This window comes from Nycticebus coucang, chromosome 17, assembly GCF_027406575.1.
Source record: "Nycticebus coucang isolate mNycCou1 chromosome 17, mNycCou1.pri, whole genome shotgun sequence".
In the NCBI taxonomy this organism is placed as follows: domain Eukaryota; kingdom Metazoa; phylum Chordata; class Mammalia; order Primates; family Lorisidae; genus Nycticebus; species Nycticebus coucang.
In genome coordinates, this window is record NC_069796.1 from 29,752,785 (window position 1) to 29,776,995 (window position 24,211).

Below are 24,211 nucleotides of genomic sequence, written 5' to 3' on the forward strand. Positions count from 1 at the left end.
CAATGATATTATGTTCTCAGAATAAAACAGAACTTTTTTCAGTAAGATTTGTGGCAAACTATATGTCCAAAATAATACCGTCCTTGTTCTCTCTCATAGATTGTTTTAAAGTAAGAAAGAGGAAGAACATGATAACTGACTTCAACATTTACCAAAGCAGAACAGAATATTGCTGTACAAGTAAGGTAGAGATGAATGATTTACTTTTATCCAGCAAACTGCTAATGTTGAAATGATTTCTTCTTCATTTGTGGATTCAAAAATATTGTTGATGCTTAGAATGACGTTTATATCACACAATCCTTCCTTACCTATAGAGAACTCACATGAGTCAAGGGTCCAAGGATATAAGTACAGGAAAGTGATTTAAAATAATCACTGCCTGTCATTTGGGGGTAAACAATAGGTATTTCAATGTTTTCTATACTGTTCAAAAGGAACACATGAAATGAAAGTATGTTTACAAAGAATCTTGGTAATAAATTTCCTAACAGTAATAACAATTGATCAAAGTATGTCCTAAGTACTTAACTCATGTAAGGCAATGTATAATTTAGGAAATGATGGTGAATAATAGGCCAGTGTTTTGCTTTAAGATTTTCCCCAGTCTAAGCCCTCAGAATGGGAGAAGATATTTGCAGGTTATGTCTCTGACAAAGGTTTAATAACCAGAATCCAGAGAAAACTCAAACGTATTAGCAAGAAAAGAACAAGTGATCCCATCTCAGGCTGGGCAAGGGACTTGAAGTGAAACTTCTCTGAAGAAGACAGGCACACGGCCTACAGACATATGAACAAATGCTCATCATCCTTAATCATCAGAGAAATGCAAATCAAAACTATCTGAGATATCATCTAACTCCAGTAAGGTTAGCCCATATCACAAAATCCCAAGACCAGAAATGTTGGCGTGGATGTGGAGAAAAGGGAACACTTCTACACTGCTGGTGGGAATGCAAATTAATACATTCCTTTTGGAAAGATGTTTGGAGAACACTTAGAGATCTAAAAATAGATCTACCATTCAATCCTATAATTCCCCTACTAGGTATATACCCAGAAGACCAAAAATCACATCATAACAAAGATATTTGTACTAGAATGTTTATTGCAGCTCAATTCATAATTGCTAAGTCATGGAAGAAGCTCAAGTGCCCATCGATCCACGAATGGATTAATAAATTGTGGTACATGTACACCATGGAATATTATGCAGCCTTAAAGAAATATGGAGACGTTACCTCTTTCATGTTTACATGGATAGAGCTGGAACATATTCTTCTTAGTAAAGTATCTCAAGAATGGAAGAAAAAGTATTCAATGTACTCAGCCCTACTATGAAACTAATTATAACCTAACCCAAACCCAGTTATAACCTAAGAATATGGGGAAGGGGGAGAGGGAGGGGAGGAAGGGTGATTGGTGGGATTACACCTACGGTGCATCTTACAAGGGTACATGTGAAACTTAGTAAATGTAGAATGTACATGTCTTAACACAATAACTAAGAAAATGCCAGGAAGGCTATGTTAACCAGTGTGATGAAAATATGCCAAATGGTATATAAAACCAGTGTATGGTGCCCCATGATCACATTAATGTACACAGCTGTGATTTAATAAAAAAAAAAAAAAAAAAAGATTTTCCCCAGTCTAGTAACAAATACACACACAAATAAGCTATGATATAGAAGGTTGTGAAAATGAACCACAAATTTGAGAATTCTGATAGAGGAGAGAAGAAATATACCTAGAGAAAGGATTCATAAAGTTGTGATAAGATGAACCTTGAAGAAGGATAAATTTTCTACTAAGGAGACAATATGAAGGATAAAGATATAAAAAGACATAAAAAGACAAGTGAGACTCAAGGTAGTACAGGCTGTTTAACTTCTAGGCAATAAAGAGTTTAGAGAGAAGTTCAAGAAAGAACAGTAAGTTGGCTTACAGGAAAATTTTACACGGTTGACTAATAACTGGATAGTGTGAAAATAGAGCCAACATATTACTGTTGAGACACCAAGAAATGGAAAGGAGACCAAAACACACCCAGGAGAAACTAAAAAGAGACATAAAGGGCCGGGCGCGGTGACTTACACCTATAATCCCAGCACTCTGGGAGACCAAGGCGGGTGGACTGCCTGAGCTCACAGGTTTGAGACCAGCCTGAGCCAGAGTGAGATAGCTGGGCATTGTAGCAGAAGCCTATAGTCCCAGCTACTCAGGAGGCTGAGGCAAGAGAATTGCTTGAACCCAAGAGTTAAGAGGTTGCTGTGAGCTGGCAGAACTCTTCTGAGGGTAACAAAGTTAAGACTGTTTCAAAAAAGAAAAAAATTAAAATAAAATAAAATAGAGACACAGAGGAGAGAAAGACATGGTCAGAAAAAGAGAGGAGAGAAAATGATAGACATCAACAGAGAGAAGCCAAGAAGGAAAATAGAGGGATGAGGGGCAGAAACAGAAAGAAAAGGAGAAAGAGAACACTACTACAGACTAAAATGAATGTGTCTCCCCAAAATTCATATGTGAATTCTTGACCTCCAAAGTGATATTAAAACATGGGGACTTTGAGAGTTGACCAGGTCATGAGGGTGGAGCTCTAATGAATGAAATGAGTGCCTTTGTAAAAGGGACCTATCCCCCAATAGACTTCTCTTACCCTCTTTCTGCCTTGTAAAGGTATAATGAAAAGACAGCAGTTGGCAACCTGAAAGAAGACCTTACAAAGAATCTAACATGCTGTGAGAAATAAAAGTTTGCTGTTTAAGCCAGAAGTTCCCAACCTTTTCAGCACCAGGGACTAATTTCATGGAAGAGAGTTTTTCCAAAATGGGGGTGAGAGTAGGGGTTCTGGATACTTTAAGCACATTACATTTATTTGTATTTTATTTTTGTTATTATTACATTGTAATATATAATGAAATAAGTATACAACTCACCATAATGCATAATCAGTAGGAGCCCTAAGCTTGTTTTCCTACAACTAGATGGTCTCATATAAGGGTGATGGGAGACAGTGACACCCAAAGTGTGTTGCTTATGTCCAGTCTTGTTTTGGTTGCTGTCACCGCAGAAAAAAAATTGAAGCAGGCTTTTCAGGGCTTCTGGGGCAATCTCAGGATATACGCCTTGATTTTAATCCAGAACATATGGAGATCTGAAGTTGTCTCAAACATACTTTTAAGTTCACCATCATTTGCAATCTCAGGCAGCTAATCCCTTTCTAATACAAAGTCAATTCATCTGGCTTATTCACAAATGGGTCACAGATCATTCCTTCCCATTTGAGGGGTCTTCTATTCTTGGGAAGTAATGCTCAAACTCTTTTTAAAGCTGAGATAGGTGATTAGGTACCAGCTTGGAGAAAGAATTCCCTGGCTCAGTCTCTTTCAAAATCTCTGCTGTTTGAAACATGTCAAAAAATCCCAATGTTCACTTGTTACCCCTAAAATTCTAGTTTGGCTTTGAATACAGCCACTTTATATGCTGACTTGCACACAATTGTCACCCTTGAAGTGACAAATTGAGTTCACTGAGCAGGCTGTCATACAAGTAATCAAGTTTTGAGATCCATTCTGTGTCAGTGAAATATGCTGCCAGTGGTAATTGTTTTTCTAAAACAAATCTCTGGAGTGGCTCTCATAGTTCAAAAACTCTGGCCAGTGATCTATGTTCAGAAAGTTATCTTACTTCTATGTACTATGTATAAGGGAAGATGTGTGTGCTCTGCATCCATTTCCTTGCATAGCTGCATGAACAGATTTGAATTAAGGACATGTACTTCAATGTAGTTGATAATTTTAGTAACATCCTGCAAAATGTTTAATTCAGGTAGCATTTTTCAGCTAGCTAGTATTTCTCTATGGATGACACAGTATGTAACAGACTCCCATTCAGAAGTGACTTCCTTGACCTGAGTGGTGAAACCAGAAAACCGTCCAGTCATGGCAGCCACTCCATCCATGCATACCAACATAAAATGATCATTTCAGTTTTCCTGATATGTAATCACTCAATAACCTAAATAATTCCGTAGCTATGGTGTTAGTTAGCAACAACAGTGCACATAATATATCCTTATGCACATCCTCCTGAAAAACATATTGTACAAAAACAAGCACTGGTAGACTTGTCAACCTGGATTGACTACCATGGTGATTCTAACAATTGTGCCTCAGTATCTTCTGTGAGTTCATCAATTCCTCTAGTTAAGGTACTAGCTGAAAGAACACATGCTACCTTTTGAACTACAGCCTCTCCTAAAAGTTCGCAGCAAATGTCCTTTACAGCAGGCAGAATCAATCCTTCACCAGTAGAAAAGGGCTTCTTAGCTTTAGCCATGTGCTTAGCCACTAAGAATGATGCTCTCAGTGCAGATACATTTGATAATGTGGTAGCCTTCAAGAATTGCTTCTGAGGCGGCACCTGTGGCTCAAAGGAGTAGGGCATTGGCCCCATATATCGGAGGTGGCGGGTTCAAACCCAGCCCGGCCAAAAACTGCAAAAAAAAAAAAAAGAATTGCTTCTATTCTTTGTGTTCATGGTTTTCCTTTTGAAAAACTCCAAGGACTTGGTCTTTTAATGCATGGTGCTTAAGGCTTCATGTGGTGAAGAAGTTTTGAAGGTTTCATGGCTTCGTTGGATAGATAGTTACCACATATTATACAAAGTGGGCTTGAAGAATGTGAATCACCTGTTGCAATGAACCCATAATTTAAGTAGGGACTCTTCATATTTTCTTTTAAATGCAGCTTTCATTTTGCTGGCAGTCTTAGAGTCGTCTGCTATCTCATCACTGGGTCTTTATCCCTTTTAAAAGAAATTCTCCAGGGACATTTGTTTTTTTACTCCTTTTTGCTAGGGTTAGCTTGTGAACTTACCAAAACTGCGACTAAGACAAGTGCAAAGTGTGGGAAAGAAACATCAACAGAAGTGGTAAATAAAATAACAGGCAGGCCATATAGTTTAAAATAAGTGTCTGGGCTGGCGCGCAGGCTCATGTCTGTTATCCTAGTACTCTGGGAGGCCAAGGCAGGTGGATTGCCTGAGCTCACAGGTTTGAGACCAGCCTGAGCCAGAGCAAGACCCCCATCTCTAAAAATAGCCAGGTATTGTGACAGGCACCTGTAGTCCCAGCTACTCAAGAGGCTGAGGCAAAATGATTGTTTGAACCCAAGAGTGTGAGGTTCCTGTGAGCTGTGATGCTATGGCACTCCACTGAGGGTGACAAAGATTAAGACTCTGTCTCAAAAGAAACACAATAAAAAAAATACAATAAAGTAAAATAAGTGTTGGATTCTGACTCAAAGTTTGCCACCAGATACAGCTGTACAATTGAAGCACATCAATTCATATGCCACTAAAAAGCCTGCCAACAGATGAAGCTTAATTATCACTTGCCAGCCACTGACAGAGTTTTGATATGAGTCTACAAGCAATTACTTTATTATGGTCTCTGTACAGACAAACCTCTCTAATGATAATCTTTATTTCCATCTGCTGCCCAGCACTAGCATCACTACCTCAGCTCCACCTCAGATCATCAGGCATTAGGTTCTCTTAAGGAGCACACAATCTAGTTCCTTCACATGTGCAGTTTGTAGTAGGATTTGTGTTCCTCTCAGAATCTAATGCTGCTGCTGATGTGACAGGAGGAGGAGCTTAGGCTGAGATGTGAGTGATCAGGAGCACCATAAATAGCTTTGCTTCCCTGGCCTGTTCATCACTCACCTCCTGCTGTGCGACCATGTTCCTATCGGCCACAAATTGGTACCTGTCACTGACCCTGGGATTGGGGACCACAGGTTTAAGCCACCCAGTTGTGGCATTTTGTTGTAGCAGCCCGAATTCAGACAAACACACACTTGAAGGACAAAGTAAAAAGTAAAAGATAATTATTTTGTTGATATTGGGTACAGAGGCTTTCTGAACAAAAATGAAAAAGCTTGCTGAGGGGTAAGAAGGAAGACATCAGCAGAACAGAAGACTACTGAGACAAATAAACCATCACCCCAGAAAAGGTGTGCAGAGAGAGTTCAAAAGACCAGACTCACACATTCAAGATTAAAAGAAAGTATGCTGAAGAAACACACAATGAATAGCATTAATCAAGATAAATAGTAAAGGAGAAGGCCACATGTTGCAATTCAAGGGATATTATCAAGCACAAAGAAAAAATAAATGTTTACTGAAAAAAATAATCAACAGTATTGCTTAATCAATATCAACCTGCCAGCATCAGCCAAGTTCCACTGAAATGTCAGTAGCCTTAATACACAGAAGTCCAGTTTATCACATTTATGGTTAGACTTAGATTTCAACTGTCTGCTAGACCATTCCAATTCTATGATTCTTAGCATTTCACCACTTAGCTACTCAAACCAAAATATTAGATTCACTAAACATTTCCTTCTCCCTCAGCCCCTACCATCCAACCATTCTCCATGTAGTAGACAAACTGATTCTGTGAAATGTAAGCCAGATCCCTTCAATGGCATCCCTCTACATTTAGAATATAATTCAAATTTTAAATTAGGCACCTTTAAGGACCTGAATACTCTGGTTCCTGCCCTATCACCATCTTCATCTTTAGCTAGGTTCCATATTGCCTACTACAGTATCAGGTGGACAGTCTTCTTTTAGTTCCATAAATTCAGTTTATAGACTTTGCATTTTGCTCAGCATTTATCAGGAACAGTCATCCCTGCTTATATGCCTTCTGTTTCTTTAGATTATGGCTTGAATTTTACTGTTTCAGTAAGATTTTCCTTAATACCACCACATCCAAATTGATGAAAATGTGGTTTCTTCCTGTTAGCACCTTCTGTTATGCCTTCTGAAAATTTCTTTTATATATTTAATAAAAACTTATAATTATTTATTTGTGTTTATTCACTTTATTTGTCTACCTTCCTTAACTTCAGGCACCACTAAGAGGACAGAGACTGCTAAATCTTCTAGTACTTAGTATTCTGTACTTAGTTATTTATACAAATAATAGTTTAAGAACATCTATAATGTTTTTCATCCATCAGAGTTAAAAAAGCATCCAGAGAATGGATAAGCAATGTAAAAAAAGCACAATCTCCACAAAATTGGGACATAGTAAGAAGGACATGGTAAAAACTGTCAATCAAAGTAATTAAAAAGTTAAGTCAAATATCTATTATATGCCTCTGTAGTGGATACTAAGAATGTAGCTAACAACAAAAACAACAGACTCTGACCAACATATTCAGGTTTTATTCAGAACACAAAATCTCAAATAGTATCTCTCAAGTCTTAAAAAATAGTATTTGTTAATTTTAACAGTCTACTGATAAGAAAAGCTTTCCTGGGCCAAGGCTGGTGGCTCACACCTATAATCCTAGCACTCTGGGAGGTTGAGGCAGGTAGATTGCCTGAGCTCACAGGTTTGAGACCAGCTAAGCCAGAGGGAGGCCTAGTCTCTAAAAATAGCCAGGCATTGTGGCAGATGCCTGTAGTCCCAGCTACTCGGGAGGCTGAGGCAAGAGAATCGCTTGAGCCCTAGAGTTTGAGATTGCTAAGAGCTATGATGCCACAGCACTCTATCAAGTGTGACAAAGTCAGAGTCTGTCTCCAAAAAAAAAGAAAAGCTTTTCTAAAAGTATTTTGTTTTCATTTGTCTACTGAAATGTTAGTGATATTTGCCAAGCTAGGGGAGAGGGCAAAATACAATTCCAGGCTTTTATTTCCCAGTATAGGCTCAGGGGACTTTGTCTCATGCCTAAAAGTATAACGGCAGTAGCAGCAGCAGCAGCAAAGATAACTGCAATCACCTAGGTTTTCTTGGCCATCCCAGTGGATATCCATGTACTATTGTTAAGCTAGTCACAAAATATTTCAAAATAAGACACTAAAACTTAGTAGAATGGATGCTTTTGCCACCACTGCAGAGTAGGGGAAAATGTGATGAACTAAGGGATAGAGACTTAACTTGCTTTGTCCTTTCAGACAAATGATTTAACTTCTTTGAGTCTCACTTTCCACACCTATGAAATGAGAGGGTTCAACTAGATCCTTTAAAAGAATCTCAAAAGATATGGGTAATATCTCATAATATAATCATACAAAAAAAAGTCAAGCTAAAATATTTTCTAATTAAAATGATGACAAAAATGCAAATATATTTTCTTCAAATAAAATCTCAAAATCAGAACTCTGAATTTTAAAATAATACAGTAAAAAATGTTTTACACTGACAAATCAAACTACCATAATTAAAATTTTACTTCTTTCTTGAATTTTTAAAATATACAACATTAAATGTCAACCAAATCAAAAATGATACTCACCGATACAGATATGTCCTCATTTTTTCTCTTAACACTGGAGTCAAACAAGACATTTCTCCCTCGTCTTTCACAGTCTTGATATACAATCAGTCGAATTTGGCTTGGATCAAACTCTGGCAAAGGCCAACTGTAAACAAAAATTAAGATCCAACAGAATTACTTCCATAAATTCCACACACACTCTAAGAAATAAAACCTATATATATAACCAGAAGCTGTATTATTATTGAAGAATATACAGCAGATCTTTATACAAAATATCATTAATTTAGGGCTAAAAAGTTATATAGCTATAACATTTTAGATTAGAAAGTAAAAATAAAATAAAACTATTTTATTTAAAAATGAAAGTGGCAACTATCTCTTAGTGTATTTATAAAACAGTCATCCCATATGAATTTAACACACTGACTGCCACACTAGTATTTCATTTTCCCTTGGGGCTATGATGCTTTATTATGAAAACAGAATAAAAAGTTTGAAGATAAAACAATCCTTTCTGATTTAATGAAAAAAAAGTTTTGTTTTATGTATATGAGTTATATGCAACTCACAGGACTCTAGAATCAAATGTTACACGACATGCCATGTGAGTTGTATGTGACTCATGACATACTTATAGAATTTGCTTCTGAGAATTGAGTCTTTTTGTTATTCCACATTTAGTTGGGTCTGAAGTGGATCTTGGGTAATCCTGAATGATGGATGACCTCTGAATCATATTCCCTAAGTATGTGCAACAATTCTACATCACCTCATACTATCAAAATGATTTTGTTCAAAGAGCCACCAGGCAAACATTAAAAGTGAGATGTGCAGCAAACGTGGTGCATTTGCAATGTTCACAACAGCACTATTCTGAATAGCTAAAAACTGAAAACAATTCAAATATTCATCAATAGAAGAGGTAAAGCTATTATGATTATGAAATACCTCACAAAAAAACACAATGAATGAACTTCAGCTATAGGCAAAAACACAGATAGGCCATGAGCAAAAGCAGTCAGACAATGACATACACACAAATAGCTTTCCATTTACTCAGAAGTTAAAAACAGGCAGGATTTTGCACAGGGATGTATACTTAGCTTTTATAACTATAAAGAAAACAAAGATAGCTGGGTGTGGTGGGCACCTATAGCCCTAGCTACTAGGGAGACTGAGGCAAGAAAATCAATTAAGCCCATGAGTTTGAGGTTGCTATGAGCTGTGACGTCACAGCACTCTACCAAGGGCAACATAGTAAGACTCTGTCCAAGAAAAGAAAAGAAAAGAAAGGAAAAAACAACCTCAAAAATTCAGAGAGTGGTTACCTCTAAGATTAAGAAAGAGGATAAAGTGTAACCAGAAAGGGACATACCAAGTGAGATTAGGGCAATCACTATTTTCTAGGTTTTGAGTAGACAGACAGGGCTTACATAATCTTCACTTTATAGCATGTATGTAAAAAAGGAACATCACATTTGTTTTATGCACTTTTATATATACACATTATGTTTCACAATTGAAAAGATTAATGGGGTAGCTGAGGTAAGGAAGGGAACAAAAGAAAACTGTGAACTGAAGGGCACTGAAACTAATCTTGTAAACTGCACACACTACAAATGACAGAAGAGCTGCTATCAAACTGACATGCCAGGAGCTATCCATCATTAGTTAAATCAGGTTGAACGGTCAATTCCTCACAATCTATCAGGCACAGCCTTTCATTTAGTTCCTTCAGTTTCTTTAAAAGAACCTTAACCATATGCATATGAAAGTACTTACAACTGGCAACATAAAACCTCTTCATCCCAAATTTTTGACAAAAAATAAATTTTTCATTTTCTCCTAATACTGGGCAATTTCTGTAACTGATGAAGACTTATCCTTAAGAAGACATTCACAATAAACGAGAGATTCATCCTTAGAACACACTTTTATCACACTGAACTGCTTTTACCAAACTGTGCTTTCACCTTATGCAAAAAAAATTATAACAGAACAGATTAATGCGGGATGAAAATCAGCAAAGGGGCCTCGTGAAAATGAATGAAGAACATTTTTTAAAAGAAGAAATACCTGGGCAGTGCCTGTGCCTCAGTGAGTAGGGTGCTGGCCCCATATACCGTAGGTGGCAGGTTCAAACCTGGCCCTGGCCAAAAACTGCAAATAAAATAAAGTAAAAAAAAAAAAAGAAGAAGAAATACCATGCCAGTCACAAAACAGTATCTACTACCTTTAGAAACAAAAATTTCACTGATGACCATGGCAAGGACAGTTCTAGGAAGTAAAGACTACAGAGTAAAGATTGCAGAGAACTGAAGCGTGAACAGGAGCAGAGAAAACAGACAACTGTCAGGGAAAAAGAGAAAGAAAAAGAATCATGAAGGAGAAAGATAGGTATCTGTTATTTAAAAAAATGACACAGCTGGAGGCGGAGCAAGATGGCAGCCGAGTAACAGCTTCCTTGCATCTGGGCACCGTGAGTCTGGGGAGATAGGACTCCAGGCTCTCTGGCTGGTGGGATCTGCCTATCATCACCCCTGAGAGGATACAGGGAGTCAGCGAGAGACTTCTGGACCCCAAGAGGAGGAATAAAACAGTGGAAAACCGGCAAGTGGTCGCGTGTGTTCAATCCGTCTAAACCCGCCCGCAACTGTAAGTTCAGTAGCAGCGAGACTGGAAACCAGAAAGGCCTTACCTGTGAACTGTTTTGGTGTCTTTGGACTTGACACTCAGCTGAACTGCCTTGGGGAGAGACTGAGCGGGAGTGCGGAGAACTCTGGCCTTTGTCTAGGGCCCCAGTCTGAGCCGCTGAGCCAGACGGAGCTAATAGTGTTTGGCTCTGGGTCACAGGCAGCCATTGTGAGCGATCTTCCCCAGCAAGCTCCGCCCTCAGGGTCGCACAGCTGGAATTGGGTGGGAGCTGGTAACCCAGCGACCAAGTAGCCTAAGGGCGGGGTCTGAGCCGCCTTGCAGCCCTAACCCTCGGGGGCAGAGGGAGACCAGTTTTAGCACACAGGGTAAGTGGATAGCCACTTCAGCAGTGATTCCAGCGACAAGCAATTCCCTGGGAAAGCTTCGGCTCAGCAAGTGAACAAGCGCAAAGTGCCTTTTAAGTGGGCTGAAGAGAGATTTAGGGTGTCTACCTGCTGGGGTTTGAGAAACTAGCAGCCTCCAGTCGTATGAGAACTGTGATTAACATCTCATACCCCAGAAGACCACGTGTTGCCCAGACAATATTCAATAACATATACATACTGCTTTGTTTTTGGTTGTGTTTTTTTTTTTTTTTTTTTGGTTTGGTTGTTTTTTTTATTTTGATGTTGTTGATTGTTGTTTTGTTTTTTAAGTTCAACCTTTTCCATACAGATCCTTTTTCTTTCTCAATTTTTCTAGTTTAATTATAATTTCCCATTGCTGCCTATTTCAATACTTAGAACTTCATTTTTGTTAGTGTTTCTACCGCTATTATTTGTTTTTTCCAGCCAACTTTATCCCGTAAAGTTTTCTGTTTCCTTGTTCTGATTTTATTTATAGCATTTTTGTCTTTCCTCTCTACTTGGGGGAGGTGGGGTACTGTGTCTGATCAGGTTAGCAAAGAGCTGCTGACCTCAAGGGAACCACCCAACTGGGCACCCCCAGAAGGTGGTTTTTTTTAAAGGTTGTATCAAAGTACCCTACTGTACACCTATACTGCTCTGTCTCCCTCTTTCTGTGCCTCTCTTCTTTTTGTCAATATTCCTTTTACCCAACCCCTCTCCTTTCTCTATTTTTCTTTTTTTTTTTTCTTATCACTCGGTCCTCCTTTCTTTCATCCCTTTTTTGTTCTTCAACGTTCTCACCCTTCTGGTCCTGTAACCCTTAGTCCACAGGCACGAGAACTTAAAGAGCAAGAGAAAGTGAAAGGAAAATTAGGGCAAGGAAACAGATAAAAGAAATCACCCATGAGGAAGAATCAGCAGAAAACTCCAGGCAACATGAAGAACCAGTCCAGAACAACCCCGCCAAGGGACCATGAGGTAGCTACTGCAGATGATTCCACCTATACAGAAATGTTAGCAATGACAGAAAGGGAATTTAGAATACACATGTTGAAAACAATGAAAGAAATGATGGAAACAATGAAGGAAACTGCTAATAAAGTGGAAAATAACCAAAAGGAAATTCAAAAACAGAATCAAATAAGAGATGAACGATATGAAGAATATAAAAAAGATATAGCAGAGCTGAAGGAAATGAAACAGTCAATTAGGGAACTTAAAGATGCAATGGAAAGTATCAGCAACAGGTTAGACCATGCAGAAGAAAGAATTTCAGAGGTAGAAGACAAAGTTTTTGAGATAACTCAGACAGTAAAAGAGGCAGAAAAGAAGAGAGAGAAAGCAGAACGTTCACTGTCAGAATTATGGGACTTTATGAAGCATTCCAACATACGAGTTATAGGAATTCCAGAAGGGGAAGAAGAATGCCCCAGAGGAATAGAAGCCATACTAGAGAATATTACAAAAGAAAATTTCCCAAATATCACCAAAGATTCTGACACACTGCTTTCAGAGGGCTATTGGAACCCAGGTCGCCTCAACTGTAACCGAGCTTCTCAAAGACACATTGTGATGAACGTGTCCAAAGTCAAGACAAAAGAAAGATTCTCCAAGCTGCCAGGAGTAAGCGCCAGTTGACCAACAGGGGCAAATCCATCAGAGTGACCGCAGACTTCTCTAATGAAACTTTCCAAGTAAGAAGACAATGGTCATCTACCTTTAATCTACTTAAACAGAACAATTTCCAGCCCAGAATTCTGTACCCTGCTAAGCTAAGCTTCAAAATTGACGGAGAAATCAAATCATTTACGGATATACAAACATTGAGGAAATTCGCCACAACAAGACCAGCTCTACAGGAAATACTTCAACCTGTTCTGCACACTGACCACCACAATGGATCAGCAGCAAAGTAAGAACTCAGAAATCAAAGGACAGAACTTAACCTCCACACTGATGCAAAAGATAAAACTAAGCAATGGACTCTCACCAAATAAGACGAATAGAATACTACCACACTTATCAATTATCTCAATAAATGTTAATGGCGTGAATTCCCCACTGAAGAGACATAGATTGGCTGACTGGATTAAAAAACACAAGCCATCCATTTGCTGTCTGCAAGAAACACACCTGGCTTCAAGAGACAAATTAAAACTCTGAGTCAAGGGTTGGAAGACAATTTTTCAGGCAAATGGAATTCAGAAGAAAAGAGGAGTTGCAATCTTATTTTCAGATACATGTGGATTTAAAGCAACTAAAGTCAAAAAAGACAAAGATGGTCACTTTATATTGGTCAAGGGAAAACTACAACAAGAAGACATTTCCATTCTAAATATCTATGCACCCAATTTAAATGCTCCCAGATTCTTGAAACAGACCTTACTCAGTCTGAGCAATATGATATCTGATAATACCATCATAACAGGGGACCTTAACACTTCTCTCACAGAGCTGGACAGATCCTCTAAACAGAAATTAAACAAGGATATAACAGATTTAAATGAGACCCTAGAACAACTGTGCTTGATAGACGCATATAGAACACTCCATCACAAAGATAAAGAATATACATTCTTCTCATCACCCCAGGGAACATTCTCCAAAACTGATCATATCCTGGGACACAAAACAAATATCAACAGAATCAAAAGAATTGAAATTTTACCTAGTATCTTCTCAGACCATAAGGCACTAAAGGTGGAACTCAACTCTAACAAAAATGCTCGACCCCAACCAAAGGCATGGAAATTAAACAACCTTCTGTTGAATAACAGATGGGTGCAGGAAGAAATAAAACAGGAAATCATTAACTTCCTTGAGCATAACAACAATGAAGACACAAGCTACCAAAACCTGTGGGATACTGCAAAAGCAGTTTTGAGAGGAAAATTCATCGCTTTAGATGCCTACATTCGAAAAACAGAAAAAGAGCACATCAACAATCTCACAAGAGATCTTATGGAATTGGAAAAAGAAGAACAATCTAAGCCTAAACTCAGTAGAAGAAATGAAATATCCAAAATCAAATCAGAGATCAATGAAATTGAAAACAAAAGAATTATTCAGAAAATTAATGAAACAAGGAGTTGGTTTTTTGAAAAAATAAATAAAATAGATAAACCATTGGCAAGACTAACGAGGAATAGAAAAGTTAAATCTCTACTAACCTCAATCAGAAATGATAAAGGGGAAATAACAACTGATCCCACAGAGATACAAGAGATCATCTCTGAATACTACCAGAAACTCTATGCCCAGAAATTTGGACAATGTGAAAGAAATGGATCAATATTTGGAATCACACCCTCTCCCTAGACTCAGCCAGGAAGAAATAGAGCTCCTGAACAGACCAATTTCAAGCACTGAGATCAAAGAAACAATAAAAAAGCTTCCAACCAAAAAATGCCCTGGTCCAGATGGCTTCACTCCAGAATTCTATCAAACCTTCAAGGAAGAGCTTATTCCTGTACTGCAGAAATTATTCCAAAAAATTGAGGAAGAAGGAATCTTCCCCAACACATTCTATGAAGCAAACATCACCCTGATACCAAAACCAGGAAAAGACCCAAACAAAAAGGAGAATTTCAGACCAATCTCACTCATGAATATAGACGCAAAAATTCTCAACAAAATCCTAGCCAATAGTTTACAGCTTATCATCAAAAAAGTCATTTATCATGATCAAGTAGGCTTCATCCCAGGGATGCAAGGTTGGTTTAACATACGCAAGTCTATAAACATTATCCACCATATTAACAGAGGCAAAAAGAAAGATCACATGATCCTCTCAATAGATGCAGAAAAAGCATTTGATAAAATCCAGCATCCTTTTCTAATTAGAACACTGAAGAGTATAGGCATAGGTCGCACATTTCTAAAACTGATTGAAGCTATCTATGACAAACCCACAGCCAATATTTTACTGAATGGAGTAAAACTGAAAGCTTTTCCTCTTAGAACTGGAACCAGACAAGGTTGTCCTCTGTCACCTTTACTATTCAACATACTGCTGGAAGTTCTAGCCAATACAATTAGGCAAGACAAGGAAATAAAGGGAATCCAAATGGGAGCAGAGGAGGTCAAACTCTCCCTCTTTGCTGATGACATGATCTTATACTTAGAGAACCCCAAAGACTCAACCACAAGACTCCTAGACGTCATCAAAAAATACAGCAATGTTTCAGGATATAAAATCAATGTCCACAAGTCAGTAGCCTTTGTATACGCCAATAACAGTCAAGATGAGAAGCTAATTAAGGACACAACTCCCTTCACCATAGTGTCAAAGAAAATGAAATACCTAGGAGTATACCTAACGAAGGAGGTGAAGGACCTCTATAAAGAAAACTATGAAATCCTCAGAAAGGAAATAGCAGAGGATATTAACAAATGGAAGAACATACCATGCTCATGGATGGGAAGAATCAACATTGTTAAAATGTCTATACTTCCCAAAGCAATCTACCTATTCAATGCCATTCCTATCAAAGTACCTACATCGTACTTTCAAGATTTGGAAAAAATGATTCTGCGTTTTGTATGGAACCGGAAAAAACCCCGTATAGCTAAGGCAGTTCTCTGTAACAAAAATAAAGCTGCGGGCATCAGCATACCAGATTTTAGTCTGTACTACAAAGCCATAGTGGTCAAGACAGCATGGTACTGGCACAAAAACAGAGACATAGACACTTGGAATCGAATTGAAAACCAAGAAATGAAACTAACATCTTACAACCACCTCATCTTCGATAAACCAAACAAGAACATACCTTGGGGGAAAGACTCCCTATTCAATAAACGGTGTTGGGAGAACTGGATGTCTACATGTAAAAGACTGAAACTGGACCCACACCTTTCCCCACTCACAAAAATTGATTCAAGATGGATAAAGGACTTAAATTTAAGGCATGAAACAATACAAATCCTCAAAGAAAGCATAGGAAAAACACTGGAAGATATTGGCCTGGGGAAAGACTTCATGTAGAAGACTGCCATGGCAATTGCAACAACAACAAAAATAAACAAATGGGACTTCATTAAACTGAAAAGCTTCTGTACAGCTAAGGAGACAATAACAAAAGCAAAGAGACAACCTACACAATGGGAAAGGATATTTTCATATTTTCAATCAGACAAAAGCTTGATAACTAGGATCTATAGAGAACTCAAATTAATCCACATGAAAAATGCCAACAATCCCTTATATCAATGGGCAAGAGACATGAGTAGAACTTTCTCTAAAGACGACAGACGAATGGCTAACAAACACATGAAAAAATGTTCATCATCTCTATATATTAGAGAAATGCAAATCAAAACAACCCTGAGATATCATCTAACCCCAGTGAGAATGGCCCACATCACAAAATCTCAAAACTGTAGATGCTGGCATGGATGTGGAGAGAAGGGAACACTTTTACACTGCTGGTGGGACTGCAAACTAGTACAACCTTTCTGGAAGGAAGGATGGAGAAACCTCAAAGCACTCAAGCTAGACCTCCCATTTGATCCCGCAATCCCATTACTGGGCATCTACCCAGAAGGAAAAAAATCCTTTTATCATAAGGACACTTGTACTAGACTGTTTATTGCAGCTCAATTTACAATCGCCAAAATGTGGAAACAGCCTAAATGCCCACCAACCCAGGAATGGATTAACAAGCTGTGGTATATGTATACCATGGAATACTATTCAGCCATTAAAAAAAATGGAGACTTTACATCCTTCGTATTAACCTGGATGGAAGTGGAAGACATTATTCTTAGTAAAGCATCACAAGAATGGAGAAGCATGAATCCTATGTACTCAATTTTGATATGAGGACAATTAATGACAATTATGGTTATGGGGGGGGGAACAGAAAGAGGGAAGGAGGGAGGTGGGTGGGGCCTTGGTGTGTGTTACACTTTATGGGGGCAAGACATGATTGCAAGAGGGACTTTACCTAACAATTGCAATCAGTGTAACCTGGTTTATTGTACCCTCAATGAATCCCCAACAATAAAAAAAAAAAAAAAAAGACACAGCTGAAAAATTGAAGAATTTGAGGTGCAGGTGGATAATAGAGTATAGGTAAAAGAAATAACTCCAAGAAAACTCTTACACTAGGAAAAGGAAGGAGGTAAAGATGTTACAGGGGTACAGAAAAATATGTAGATATGAGGGGAAGATGTTGAGGCAATTCACGTCTAAGAGACCTATTTTCTTTGTCAAGTAGATGACAGAAAATAAGGGAAAGGTGGTAAGATGTAGGGATAGTAAAGAGTAAAAAAGAGAACAGTAACTGTTGGAAAAGCATTTGGTGGCTGTTGAAACATCTTAGCGTTACATTACTCACAGGTTAGTGGTGATTTTTGTGTAAACAAATCTGTATTGCCAAATGTATAAAAAGTATACCACATGCAATTATATGTGGTACGTAACTTGATAATAAATGACTATGTTAATGGTTTGTTTTACTATGTTATACTTCTTCTTTTTTGAGAAAAGAGTCTCATTCTGTTGTCAAGGCTAGGGTGCAATGGCATCAGCCTGCTTATAACAACCTCAAACTCTGAGATCAAATGATCCTCCTGCCTCAGCCTGGTGAGCAGCTGGGACTACAGGTGCTCATCACAACGTCTGGCTAATTTTTCTATTTTTAGTAGAGATGGGGGTCTTGCTCAGGCTGGTCTGGAAGTCCTAAGTTCAGATTCTTCTGCCTTGACCTCCGAGAGGGGTAGGATTACAGGCGTGAGCCACTTCAGCCAGCCAACTATGTTATACATTTTTATCATTAGAGAATACTACTACTAATTTTTTTTTTTAAACTTAACTGTAAAATAGCTTCAGGCAGGTTCTTCAGGAAGTATTCCCCCAAAAGGCATTATTATAAGATATGACAGCTCTGCATGTATTATTACCATAAAGAACTTCCAGCGGGACAAAATGAGTAGGTGAAAGACAGTGATATTGAGGTGAGCAACATCTTTTTGACTCTTGATTTGGACTGACGGAACTTTTTTAGTCATGGAGAACTGGCTGACTTCCACTGTCACTTTGATGCTTTGTTAAGAGGTCATATTGTACACCCATGTTTCATCACCAGTGATAACACAGCCTAAAACACTGGCTTGCCTCTCCAAAAAATGTTGATAAAAAGTGTTGAATTCTCCTTTGCTTTTGTCCATTGGTGAGCTCCTTTAGGAACATTTTTGCACACATATTTCTCATTCCAAGATTTTCCTACTTCTCTACTGATGTTTAAACTTGGTCTGCTATATTTCTCACAGTCAGGCAACAATTTGAACACACAATTTGACACATTTCTTATGGGCTGCCTGACCTCCTCTTTCATCAGTGACACTTTCTCTCCCCTCAGAAAAATTTAATGTTAGTACATTGTTGTTTTCTTCATGGCATTATCCCCATAAACTTGGACTAACATGACCCTGACTTCACTTCTACTCTCGCCAAGTTTAACAAGGAATTTAATGCTTGTTCCTTGCTCTAATTCAATCTCCAATATTCTTGTCATCCCACACAAAAACACACAACAAAAATGAACACCTCTCAGCAAGCCACTGCCGCCACACATCGACATGAACACAGCTGTGAGGATACTGATATTCTAAAGGTTATGGAACCCTTACTGAGCTGCTTGTACAGTGTTGCCAAAGTAAGCGTACAGTGGCAAGTTTGTGAACTTACCTGTCAGACCTCATTTATAAAGGAAAAATATATACTTGAGGTATATATTTCCAAGTTGAGGGGAAAAAATCAGACAAGTTTAAAGATAATCACAGAGAATTATTAAATTCAGATCTTAGACAAGTTAGGAGGTAGCATCCTGGACAAGGGTGACCCTAATGAACTGCAAAACACACTTAGTAAGGAAGGAAAAATGACCTAGAAATGAAAATTACTGCAGATAGGTATATAAGTTGGAGAGATGAAACTGAGCTTTTTACACTTGACCACTTCTTGTTTTTCCTGAAAAGTAAGAGTTAAGAATATTTATAAGCACATGTGAGGTTTGTGTCCTGAATTAGGGTCCAAGGTTTGAGATATAAAGGTTTAGCGAACTCATCAAAGAAAAAAGGGGTAAGGTACTAATCCAAGAAAAGCAAAAAGAACGATAAGCCATAATGAGGACCCAGCTAAGTTGAAAATCTTCAATCAGTTAGCTGGGCATTGTGGCGGGCGCCTGGAATCCCAGATGCTTGGGAGGCTGAGGCAACAGAATTGCTTAAGCCTAAAATTGGAGGTTGCTGTGAGCTGTGATACCACAACACTCTACCAAGGGTGACATAAGTGAGACTCTGTCTCAAAAAAAAAAAAAAGAAAGAAAGAAAAAATCTTCAATCAGTGGTAGGACTAATTCTTTGTACTACCACAGAAGATCCTAGATGTGGAAGGGACAAAGGTAGCCAAGGGATTTCATAGGATATTTTCTGACCAGCTACAATGGAAGAATAAGAGCAAGGCCATTAACAGAGATAGCAGGAAAGGAGGTCTGGACTAAGTAGCTGAGGAAATGTACCCAGAATGGAGCTGACAAGAGAAAAGGAAGTATAAAACAAACACATAAAGTGGTCTCAATGAAGTTAAAAAGTTTGATATGTGAGAGGCTGAGGCAGAAGGATCCCTTAAGCCCAGGCAAATAATTTTAAATTGTAATGGTTAAATTTATTAATATACATTTCATCAAGTGAAAAAAAGGAAAGAAGTGGGAAACAGGCAGAAATGATCTACCTGGAATCATTGTTCTTGATACTATTGGATGGTTTCTCTTCTTTTCACTTTTATTTCTACTCTATCTTCACTGGTATTCACTTGTGCTCAGTACAAAAAAATGTTCAGAATGATCTCTGATAGTATAGTCCTAAATCTGCTAATACTAATCTACCATGCTTTCCACTTCACCAAGCTGCCTCTTTTTATCAAATTAACTGAAGACATGTCTAAGGCACATCATTAATACTGTTAAACACATCACCACCATTTACAAAAGTTGTCTATATACTATAACAACATTTCCCTCAGTAATCAATATTAAGATATTAGTCTCAGCATAACATTAAATGTTGCTAAGAAAACGATTCAGTGATGAACCACAAACTATTTTAAGACCCTACACAGATGTTATTTATATTTGGTCAGCTTATCTGCTCTGCAAGTCTTTTATCTGACACCTTCAAAGAAAGCTAACAAAAAATAAACATGCTGTAATAGACACTCTCCTTTACACACGGATATTACACCTCAGCAGACTAATGAACTCCTGTAACATGTTACTGACTACAAAAATAGGGCTGAATTAGGGCAAGATTGCTTCCCAGAGGGAAAATTGACTCTTCTGGTGGGGGGAGAAAAACTTAAGATATTAAATGGAGGGGCAGAGCATGATGGCAGACAGAAAGGACGTTTAGCTCAGCTCTCCTGAAACAACAAGTGAGAGTAAGTGGCCTAGATAATTCCAGATGTGGAATACTGGTGTAGAGAGCAGTTCGGGGCGTGCAGGAAGGTGGCGGATTGCTGGAGTGTAATCTGGAGCTGCGGAGACTGCCCGGAAAGGTTCTGCCCCAGGCTGCAGAGGTTGCGGGAGGCAGTGGCAGCAAGCAACCCCACCATGGAGGATTGCAGTTCCCAGTTTGTGGGGAAACTAGGTATTGTGTGTAAAGATTGGTGAAGTGTGAACTTCCCAGAGGAATTAGGCGGCCAAAGGTGGGTGCCGTCTGGTGCGGCACCACAGTGGTTAGGCGGTGGGAGAGACACTCAGATGAGAAAGATACAGGAGAGGAAGAGGCGATTGTTTTGGAATTTGGGAGATGGCAGTCGCAGTTGGCACCTTTCCACGTGGGCCAGCCACAGCTATTTAATCTCACCAGCAGACAGTCGTCCTACACTCGGAACTGGCCCAGGATATCATGGGAACTGTTGCAGGGAGAATTTGAGAAAGCTGTCTGTGAAGATTTTTTGCAATCAGTGGAATCAGCAGTTTGGCAGGGTCTAGGCGCCAAGCAGGTAATCAGGCAACACCAAGAACAATTTAAGCAGGGAGATTAAGCCTGGGAACCACTCATAGCGCCACCTGGTGTCCATAAAATACACTGCAACATAAATATATTCCTACTAAAGTACATTCCTAAGGCATATATATATAGTCATGTTTATATATATATAAAATTTTGTTGCCTTTCTCTCTTTGCTCATTCCTTTTGCATTTGTTCCTGTTTTTCTTTCTTGTATGAGTTACTGTTAATTTTTTTTTTTTTTTTTTTAGACAGAGTCTCACTATGTTGCCCTCGGTGGAATGCTGTGGCATTGCAGCTCAGGGCAAACCTCTAACTCTCTTGGGTTGAGTGGTCTCTTGTCTCAGCCTCCCAGATGGCTGAGGCAGCAGGCGCCCACCACAGTACCCGGCTATTTTTTTGGTTGTCAATGTTGTTTGGCAGGCCCTGGGCCAGGTTAGAGCCTGCCAGCTCTGATGAGTGTGGCTGGTGCCCTGGCCGCTGGGCTACGAGCGCCAAGCCCTTCCCTTCCTCTTATGGTGGCTGAGATTGCTTACATCAGGCCATTCAAGTTGTTTTCTGTTTTCGTTTTTGATTGTTTGTGTGTCTGATTTTTGTTTGTTTGTCTTGTTTCAATGTGCCTTGTGTTCTGCTAAAACCTTGGGTTGGCTATTTTCCCTAACTCCAGTTTTTACATTCAACAAGAGCAAAGGGGAGTGGGGGATGATAGCAAACTGAAGCCAGCTTTCAACAGAAGCTCCTGTTCAGAGGGAGAAATAATGGCCAGAAAGAACCGAACAAAGCTGAAGGGTGGGATCTGAGCTGAGAGAAGAGATTGAAAATTGCACATCTTCTCTGCTGAGGCAAGCTGCAACTCCAAGAAACAAATTGCAGGTATAGAACCCACCCCCAAAAAGACACGTGTCCATCCCCTCTCCCAAGAGAGTTGCTTGCTTGCTTGCTTGCTGTGATATCTCTACTAGTGATGGTGAACTGAGGTCCTATTCTCTCACCCCACGGGAGTGAGTTGCTGGAGCTGGGACTCCTTCTCCAGGGAGTCCCTGCTGTGAGCCTGGGCATTCTCTTGTCTGGCATGAAGGTTGAACAAATATTTTCCATGCCAATTAACTCTCAGTCCACCCTTTCCCCTTATCTGGCAATCTAGAAGCCCAACCCCTGTAGAGAACAGAACGTTTGCAGTTCTTTGTTAAGACTGGGCATTGCATAGTCTGAGGTAGCACAGTTATACTGTACCTGTGAATCCGGTAACAATGCAGCAAGGCACAGGGAGGAAGGTGGCTGGCTTGGCTCTGAGAAAGAGTAACTCAGCAGCGGGCGGAGGCTTGGGAAACACTAAGGCGTGGGAACCTGAGTGGAGACACTTCCCACCTAGCAGCAGCATTAATAGAGTGATCTCGCCAGGGTCAAATTTTAGAGAGACACCTTCCCAATTCTGTGGACTGCTGGAGGGAGCTAAATCTCGCTTTGCAGGGATACCAGAAGAACAGAGTGGCTGGGGCAGATGTACGGTCACTGAGGGCGAAAAACATTTGCTGCTTTGTTAACCCCTGGTTTGGAATGAGCTCACGTGGAACCCTCCTCAGTTTCCCTTGAGCACCCGAGGTAATCACACTTCGATTCCCCCAGCCGACTGGTGGCAGAGTGTGCTCGCTTGGCCAACGAGGCATTGACTTCCCTCTGATTCTAGCAGGCTCAAATCCCTGGAGCATTTGCTGGGGGAACTGGAGGGAACTGGGCCACAGCCCTGTGAGGCTACCAGTGCCTGGCTGTGATGGAGGTGCAAGGTGGGGAAGGAGGCACCAGCCCCCATGGACTATTTTACTGGGCAGGCCTTTCTGACTCCTCAGAGCACCAGAGAGAGTTACACTTGAGCTGCCAAGAGACCCTTGCTTCACCCTTGCTGAAGACCTTTAGAATTCTCCCACCTAATCAGTGTTTGTGGAACAGGACAATTGGTTTGGAACTCTTAACCTGGGCCGATCACTGAGGGACCCACCAAAGTTGTACCCTGGTTGTGTTGTGGGAGTGTGGGATTCTCCCCTTCCAGGTGTTGCCTGTGGGGGGGGTGGTGGGACGGTGGGGGGCAGGGTGTCTTAGTTGCTTATATATCTCCACAGCTGAGATTTCAGCCCAAAGCCACTGATTCAGTAGGACTGGACAGAGACTAGCTGAATACAGGTCAGAGCCACCTAGCCCCACCACACCAAGCAGGTCCCCAGGTTCAGGATAGGACCTTTGTAAAGCTGTAAGGGAAAAGCCATAGTCACCAGTCCCAGTTCTTTGGTAAAGGGCTGGTTAAGTACAACTCCAGAAGCCCTCAATTCAATGTCACCTTGCCAGCTCCTCTAGCCAAACAGTGAAAAATAATCGTGGGGTGGAATCAGTGGAAGAACTCTGGCAACATGAATAATCAGAGTAGGTCAACTCCCCTAAGGAATGACAAAGGAGATATAACAGAAGATTCCATTCATAAACAAATGACTGAGAAATGGTCAGAAATTGAGTTCAGAATTTGGATTGCAAATAAGATTAACAGAATGGAGGTAAAGATGGAATTAGAAATTCAAGGAGCAGGGCGGCGCCTGTGGCTCAGTCGGTAAGGCACCGGCTCCATATACCGAGGGTGGCAGGTTCAAACCCGGCCCCAGCCAAACTGCAACCAAAAAAAAAAAAAATAACCGGGCACTGTGGTGGGCACCTGTAGTCCCAGCTACTCGGGAGGCTGTGGCAAGAGAATCACTTAAGCCCAGGAGTTGGAGGTTGCTGTGAGCTGTGTGAGGCCATGGCACTCTACCGAGGGCCATAAAGTGAGACTCTGTCTCTACCAGAAAAAAAAAAAAAAAGAAAGAAATTC

At 39.7% G+C, this 24,211-nt stretch overlaps 1 protein-coding gene across 2 annotated transcripts in view; it reads right to left on the reverse strand.

Moving 5' to 3' along the window:
• FNIP1 (folliculin interacting protein 1) overlaps positions 1–24,211 on the reverse strand; it is a 155,595-nt gene that overhangs the window by 63,831 nt on the left and 67,553 nt on the right. For both annotated transcript variants that reach the window (XM_053566305.1, XM_053566304.1), the window contains exon 2: positions 8,315–8,441. In XM_053566305.1, the coding sequence (XP_053422280.1) occupies positions 8,315–8,441 (127 nt within the window). The remainder of the gene's footprint in view (positions 1–8,314; positions 8,442–24,211) is intronic.